The 8,643-nt window shown below is 37.4% G+C and overlaps 1 protein-coding gene across 5 annotated transcripts in view; it reads left to right on the forward strand.

Annotated features, from left to right (window-relative positions):
• CLCN3 (chloride voltage-gated channel 3) overlaps window positions 1–8,289 on the forward strand; it is a 73,381-nt gene extending 65,092 nt beyond the window's left edge. For 4 of the 5 annotated variants that reach the window (XM_080343537.1, XM_080343538.1, XM_080343540.1 and 1 more), the window contains 3 exons: window positions 954–1,170; window positions 3,473–3,548; window positions 5,232–8,289. In XM_080343537.1, the coding sequence (XP_080199663.1) occupies window positions 954–1,170; window positions 3,473–3,548; window positions 5,232–5,390 (452 nt within the window). In that variant the 3' untranslated portion in view covers window positions 5,391–8,289. The remainder of the gene's footprint in view (window positions 1–953; window positions 1,171–3,472; window positions 3,549–5,231) is intronic. The other variant, XM_080343539.1, reaches the window with a different exon arrangement.
• The last annotated feature ends 354 nt before the right edge of the window (window positions 8,290–8,643 follow it).

Genomic DNA, 8,643 nt, shown 5'->3' on the forward strand with positions numbered 1-8,643 from the left:
TCATACATTTGTACATTGACAAGTATCTCTAACAAAGATACTTGAGAAAGAGACACAAACATCTCCCGTAACTTTTTAAAAAAATGTTTTGTGAACACAACACTGTTTAATTCAGTAAAACTTCTGCCTGTGGTCTTAATATTGTGTATACTATGGTATTACATTATGTAGGATGTATAGGAATGTCCAAAACTTGGAAATTATTATAGACATGATACTGTTTTAAATTTACATTTACTTAAGAGTAAGCAGGGGAATAGCAGCACATTCTTCTGATAATACACATTCACTGGTAAGACTCATTTCAGCTGCTGAGATTGCACAGTGCAGCTTGCTTAGTCGTGGATTTTGGCTGGCTTATTAGAGTCATTGTGTGAAAGAGCTCAGGGCACAGGGAGGGATGCTGATGTCACCAAGGTGATAAAGACACGAGGAAGATCCAGTTACACAAAGTTAAATAAATTCATATAACAAGACAACAGGATTTTCAGAGTGATCAGAAATTAGTTCTTTGGTTTCAAACCAACAATAGTTACAGCCATTGGAATCATGACGGGGGAGCTGGCAACTGAGATTGGCTTTCCCTTTCACAGTTTCTTCAGCAGCCATCTATGTGCTTCCTGCCTGGTAGTTTTTAAGCCTTTCCACCTCTTTATAGTACCTCTTTATAGTAAATAAAATTCATATTTTAGTAGGAAAGGCAGTAGCCAAAGGATGACTAAAGCTGTATGGTAGATGGCTTTTGTGATTTCTGCACAAGCACTTCTTAGGGATAAAGCAGTGGCTATGGAAACAGATCCATATAGCATCTGTCAGAATATCAGCATTTACAGGATAACATCAGAGTCTGGTAGTGTTGATTGATCTGTCTGTTTGCACTAAATTATCTTACTCCATGAATGTAAATTCTTCCTCCTCTGCTGTTTCCCCCCACTTCCCTCTTTTTCTTGAAGAAAGTGCTAGAAAGAAGCAGGAAGGGATTGTTGGCAGTTCCAGGGTCTGTTTTGCCCAGCACACCCCATCGCTTCCGGCAGAAAGCCCTCGACCTCTGAAGCTCAGAAGCATACTTGATATGAGCCCTTTCACCGTGACAGACCACACACCAATGGAGATAGTGGTGGATATTTTCCGGAAGCTGGGTCTGAGGCAGTGCCTTGTAACACACAATGGGTGAGTAAAGTGGCAGCAGTGCTGTTCATTTCAGTAGATACAGTAACTTTCACTTCCAGGGTCAGAGTATTTGAACCAGGATATAATCCAGGATCATGGTATTTTAACCCAGAAGTTTGTTACTGCAACTGAGGACCTAACTGTTTGTTATGGAGGTGCTGTGCTGTGGCACCTCTCAAGTTCTTATTCCTCCCTTGTAGACCAAGTAAGCAGGCAGGAGATTTCAGTCACTTCAGAATGTTATTTTAGAAATCAGCTCTTGTTCAGCAGCAGAGTTTTACATGTGACACTTGCATGTGGAGAAGACACAGCTTGTCTCACAGAAATTTAGTCTTGTGCACAGTCTGAGGCCTGTGTTTCCTCATTCTTATATATATTCTGAGAATGTGCAATGTATGTATCAACTATTGAACATCTACAAATATCTGGGTTCATAAAAAGTGAGGGAGAAAATGACCCAGTTGATATCTCCTCTTCTGTAGTTCAGTGATGGTGTTTACCACCAAACTCTTGGGTTTGGAAGACTAAGAATTAAGTAACTGCTACTAGTTTTGGAACTTCAATCTGCAACTGTTGTTTTTGCACTTCAAAATACTTCAATAAAGTAATTTTAAGGTTTAGAATGTTTGTAAATGAGATTATAGGGAATTATCAACCCAAGGCATGGAAACATAAATGCTCATCAAAGTTGCCTCTTATCTAAATTCCTCCTTTTTTTACATGATCTTTTTCTGTCTAGCGGTTCCTTTGACATTCTGCTTTCCTGTATCTCTTGCTTTAAACACTTGACACACAACACTGCAGCTCCTACCATAGTATCTTGCTTTCTCTTTAGCTTGTCTTTTAAGGCACCTGGGAAGTGAAACATGGTCTGCTAATCCACATCATTTAGGATCAATGTCCATGGCACAAAACCCAAGAAACCTGAAATATGAGCGAGACTTACTTTGTTTTGCTGTGGGCAACAGGACTGCTGTTATAAGTGGCAAATATTTACATATCACATTTGTTTCCAAGTTTATTTTTTCAGATGTGTTTTAAAACATATTTATTTTACATGTTATCCTGCCTTTTTTTTTTTTTTTTTTGCTTCAGTTCATCCCTGTATTGAATGGCGAGTAGATGTTTCCAGAAGTATAAATGATTCTCTAAAAACCTTTCTCTGATGGGGAAAGGACATAGTGATCTAACAGTGCAGGCATGCAATTATTCTTGTTTTGAGGAGGGAAATTTGAATTGATAAAACTTCAGTGAAGAATATTTACTATGATTTTTTTTTTCTTAGTTTCTGTTGTGGTTGACTGCCCAGACATTGCCATTGATGTCAAAATAGACTCTGTGCAAGGCTATGTCAAACTGTACTATAAATTTTTAACTTTCATGGTAAAGTAGGAACAAGTACGGATGGCTTTAATAATTCGCTGTTTTCAGACATCCGTATTGGTTGTCCTACTTGAGTTTACAAACTTGTGATATTCCATGAGTACACTGTCCATTACAACAAGATCAGATAGTAAATACTACTGTTAGTGGTATTTAACCACAGCATATTGCCATGTGGACATCAAGGACTAATCTATATTTTGGCAAATTTCCTGCAAATTGAATATACCCACATAAGGACACACACCACCTTATTGGTTCCAGTTCAGATTGGAATAGGAACTGTGCAGTAATTGATGCTGATGACAGACGTAGAGATATTTAAAGACTGAGCCCGACTCTTCCAAATTTGCATGACACTATCCATTCCAGGGAATTGCTCTTGATTTACACTGTCATGAACAACAAATTTGTCTGTTTCTAGGGCCACCAGATAACCCTGCTCTATAGTGCAGCTTCAAAAGTCAACTGCTGTGACTTTACACAATTACTACTTTGTTAATCTGCTGAGGCTTGTTAAAATGTGAATGATGATTTGTATGTGTGAGGAGAAATAACTATTGAAGAAAGGAAATAAAGTAGATTTTAGTTTGAGTGCCTCTAAGACCTGAAGAGATGTGAATCTGGGAGAAGGGGTGCAGTGCACTTCCCTGACCTGTACTTGACATGAGAAACCTACTGCTCTGGAGTGGTTAAAGACCCAATTCTGTTCAGCATTTTGGGAGAAAGAAAAGAGGCAATGTCTGGGAAAGGGTGCTGACTTTCAAATCATTTTTCATTTAATTATCTCATGAGCTTTCTTGCAACCTTTTTTTTTTTTTTTAATTATTAGTTTTGCTCTAATCCTTTTTCATTATGATTAGAACTACTTTTTATTTGATTTCACACCCAGTTATTAGCATAACATGATCTGTTTCAGGATTGTCTTGGGGATCATCACAAAGAAGAACATATTAGAGCATCTCGAGCAACTAAAGCAGCACGTCGAACCCTTGGTGATTAGATATATCAGATCTCATAATTAGACACATTAGAAGTCAGGAAGCATGAAACTTGTGAACTGTTCAGGGCTTTGATGACATCGGCTGAGCAATGAAATCACCTTATGCTAAAAATTTGTATTAAACCCTAAAATAATATGTGCAAAATCCTTTTGTAGAAATTAAGCTGTTAATATGAACATACTGTTAGTCACAACATTAAAGGAAAGTAAACAATAGACTTTCTGGTATTTTTTGTTCTTGAGATCACAACTCGGTCAGAGTTGATCTGCCAATTTCCGCAGGTGGGAAAGCGCACAGCTAGGAATACTTTTTCCCCTCCTAATGCAAATTAAGACTTTCGTATCTGCCTTTTTTTCTGATCTTGACAGCTGTAAGTAGCTGTTAAATAGCAAAGTATCATGTCTTTTGAGAAGCAAAGCCAAGCATATTTTTAATGTATCACAGCATTAGATCTTCCCTGTAATTCCCCTTTATCAACATGATTTTTTAAAAGTACTCTTGTTTTTAGTAAAGTCCTGTGACTTTATGTAAAGTCCTGTGATTCTGCGGCTGTTTCTTACAGCAATTAATGTACTCCTTTATAAAATATTCAGTGATATCCTAAGCCACTGAGTGGCACACTACTGTGTTGACTATTGACTTCAGAATCTAGATATTGTTTTAACCATGATGTTGTGAACTAACCTTAGACAGAAAGTAGACTTTGTCTTAATTTGGACATGGGTTACTAGTTACATCTCTACTAAACATACCCACCAAGTTTAGCTGCTTATGTGCAAAACATGCTAATTATGTTCTCATTTTATGCTAATATTTCACAAGTATTTCATGCGTCCTTTAATATGACCAAATAAAATGTACTAACCAGAATAACAAGGGCAGCAGCTCATTCATTCTGCTGTTTGCTTCACCTGTGATATTATCCTTTTGGACAGTCTCACCCTTTTTGATGTTTTGCAGAGTTATAATTTAAAAGCCATGAAGACCCTGTCATAAGAGCACAGTATCTAAATTGGAAAATGAAAACTTGTACTGTTCATAATTTTATTTTCTAAAGCTGTGAACTCCAAAAACTAGTTAACTATTGTTTATTCTACAAAAGTTTCATGGCCACTACTGTGCGCTCCTGTGAGCACATCCAGCCTGGGCCCGTGCAGCAGGCTGGCGGGTTCCTTACGATTTAAAAATGGAGGGAAGGGGAGCTTGATTTGCTGTTAGGATTTGGGGCCATCAGGTGGTACGTCACTTCTGATGGCCAGGTTGGAACATGACTCCCTTATGAAATGGGATCAAAATCACTTCTTTTTCATACCTCTTTTTTCCTTTGTCCCTCTTTGTTACTTTTTTGTTGGCATATGCTAATCAAAATTTCATTTTTGTGGAAACAAAAAATGAAATAAAAATTGTCATGGGCTCTGCTTGTAGTACTTGTATTTTATTAAAATGGACTACAGCTGTCAGAGACCACACGATATGGTGTCTCCGTATTGCTGTCTTTAACAAACTGGTGGTTCCTCAATATTTTGATTAATAAAACGTTTTTGTTTAAATAAGAAAATCAGGCTGTTTACTTTTGTTCTATTCCTGTCAACAAAAAGGACTTGGCTACAGATTTGTTCTGCTTTATGGTTTTCCCGCTTGGATTAATGCTGATCTTCCATTTATCCTTTCCAGGCGCCTCCTTGGCATTATAACAAAAAAAGATATCCTCCGTCATATGGCCCAGACGGCAAACCAAGACCCCGCCTCAATAATGTTCAACTGAAACCCATAGCTGAGGAGAGAGAGGAAACCGAAGAGGAGGTTCATTTGTTGAATAGCACAACACTTTAGTCTGCAGGACGCTTCTAAAATCAGAGACGAGAGCTGGGTTTTTGCGTAGCGGTGCCGCTGGCAATCGGGAGTTGGTCTGGGGGAACGCGTGGCGAGAGGAGGAAGGCAAAGGGAGCGTGGGAAGGGAGCGCTGCCGGCCTGCACTGGATGCGTCCCGAGACGTCAGGTCTGCCATGATAGTGCAGCAGGCGAGCTCTGCGAGGTGGCGCCGTTCTCCAGCCCCAGCCTGGTACTTCAGCGTTGAAGAGATGTGTTATTAGTCCCTGTTTCTGGAGGGATCATTCCGAATTGAGCCATCTTACAGAGACTGAAAGGTCTTGCCCTTTTTACCATTGAAAACTGTTGTGTTAACTCACGAAGCATTATAATGATTACACGTCACCTTTCTACATTCCAGAAGAGCTTTATTTCTCTCTCTCCTGAGCCGTAACAAAGCCTCTTTAAAATTGGTGTGCCCTTTTGAAGCCGTTGTTTCTCATATTGAGATGTACTGTGAGTTACTGAGGTTTGATCACAAGAAGGGAGTTTTTTCTTGTGCCATTAAATGTGTAAGTTTGTATATCATGAAATGCTTGGAGCAGTACAGATCCAGTGTGACAAAACCAGATGGAACAGGTAATACCTTGCAAGAACCACGCGAGACTTATTTCAGCCCATGTGCTGTCATGATGTGAGAAAAATTTAAAGCAGATGAAACTAGCATTTCAAAGAAAAATACTGGTTTTGCTGCAGAAAATATCAATAATGTGACCTGGTCTTATGCAATTTTTGTATTATTGAAAACACTATGATATATACCAATGTTGTGCAGTACAAGGAAAAATACTGCTGTTCTACTAGTTAAGAGCTGGAACAATTCTGTATACGTGTACCTGGTAAAAATTGCATGCTACAACACTGGAGATCTTTCCCCGCCCCCCCCGTAAAATTTGAGAATGGTCATTTTTATTTTTTCTTCTCCACAATAGACGTTCCACTGCTGACATGGTAAGAAGAAATGTAACTCATAACTTGCACTAAATGTATATTATTTTTCTTGAAGTTTTACCATTCTTTATTTATATTTCTATGGATTAAAAAAAATCTATTAAATATGAATCAGTTAATATCTCACATAACTAATTACCTTTTTAATGTGATTTTATAGGATAATTTGTAATCCTCTGCAAGTAATAGAGGATTAGCAAATGTTTACAACTAGATGAAGGGTTGAAGCAAACTGGTTTCTTTATGATCCAACATGCATATAAGGTAATTTTCAAATGTAACTTTCACTGCCATTACCTTGAGATTTCCTTTTTTTCTTTATGAGCATATAACTGGAACAGTAACATTAAAATTTTATTTAAGAAAACTGCAGGGTTTTAATAATGGGAAGAAAGCAATGATAATTATTAGATTGCTTTTGACTTTTTTTTTTCCCAAGTATATAGAGGTGTAAATGATACGCAGCCATAGAAGAGGAGGAGCAGGGCAGAAACTAATCCAGTACTTGAAACTTTGGCAGGACTTTAAAATTCAGCAGCAACACACACGCTCGCAGGTGAACTGACAGATCCTTAACTTCTTTACTTTACTTCTTTCTTTCCAGGCACTAGATGAATTTGTTTCATATTCACGTTATCAAACCACCACAAACACACACAGAGGAAAAAGGCAACGTGCCATAAGCCTGAAGTAGGGAAGTAAAAAAAAAACCAAAAAGAAATCTGGCTGACATAAATCATGCTTTATAATACGGGGCTAGATAAACTTTCCTCTTTTAAAAATTATGCCCAGAAGACTGCAAAAATATAAATGGTAAATGTCTAAAATAGTCATCCTAGGCATGCCTAAGGCAATCATCACAGTTACCTTAAGAACAGTAACATACTGGAACGAAACTGGTAGTTCTGGCAAGCTCCAAAATAATGCCTGTGCTGAAGTGCTCTGCTGAATTTTTAGCGATCTGAGTATAAAACTCCCATCTCATCATCTCATCTCTTACAGCAACTGGAACCAGTAGAAAATGAAATGTGCCTATGGGCTCATGGTGCTCAGCCCCTGCATTTAAAAGGGGGTGGGAGCTGAAGTCAATGCTAGTGGTTCAAAATGTGTTCTGTTACATTGTGTAAGCTTGAAGAAACTTCATAGAAGCAGCTTCACGAAGAGCAGGATTTGGCCCATTTCTAGAAGGCAGCTCTGGAAGTTGGCTCTGATGCCAATTTCTGCCTTTTTTTCTACAGTGAAAGAATGCACTATGTATGTGAAAATTGCTTAAATCAGTTTGAAACCTCTACCCTTTCAGATGTTCTTCTATTAACTTGCTCCTAATCCTGCAGACTTTACCGTCTGAATTCAAATACAGTTTACACCCCTGCTGTGTTTTATAATTTCAGTATGGATCTCAAATTCTGCATATAAGTTGTGAATCTTTGTTCTCTCTTCTTACCTGCTAAGCTTTCCCTATTGACATTTAAAATGTCTTCTGGTAAACACACATTAGAGTTTCTGATAAGGAAGTATGTGTGCCTGTGCTGTGCAACAACAATTTTCTAACATAAAACTTCCAGCGCCTTACTCAAGTTACTAATTTGAAACAAATGTGATGGATGGGAGGGGGAAAGTGTCAGCTTTTGTTTCTTTTTTTTTTTCTTTTTTAAAAACCATTCAGTTACTGGTTCATGAAGAATACATTCTTTGTTAATCTGTGATATTGCCTAGAGCTGTATTTAATATTGATCTTAATGTTTTTATTTATAATAGTGTGGTAGAGCTGCATATCATTACAGTAAAAATTCTGATTACTGTAATGATTTAATCAAACATTAAAAACTTCTGTATGACCATTTATTGTTCTGTCACATTCTCTTGTTTTCATGAACAATATTTGTGTTGAATTTTGTGTTTATTTTCTCTGAGAGAGAATTAACAGCTAGGAATTTTAAATACAAAACTATAGGAGATAGATAGATAAGAAACAAAAGAATGAATTTTAGGAGATGCAGTCTTCGTATTGCCTGGGATATGGCTACAAAGCAGTACCATATCAACCCATTCCAACAGATCAGTGTTAGGTATATGTTTTTTCTCTGAAGTAGACATTTAAAAAAATGTTTTAATTATAGAATAGTTGTCATCTTTATTTAAAAGAGTTAAAAGTAGATGATGCTTTTACTGTCTAAAAGCCAGGATTATGTATTTTCTACACAGTATATTTTTAGTACCTCCAGTTTAAAAAAAGAATTAAGTTAGACGGCTGTTGATGATGTAG

The sequence above is a fragment of the Nesoenas mayeri genome, assembly GCF_963082525.1.
Source record: "Nesoenas mayeri genome assembly, chromosome: 4".
NCBI classification, from domain to species: Eukaryota; Metazoa; Chordata; class Aves; order Columbiformes; family Columbidae; genus Nesoenas; species Nesoenas mayeri.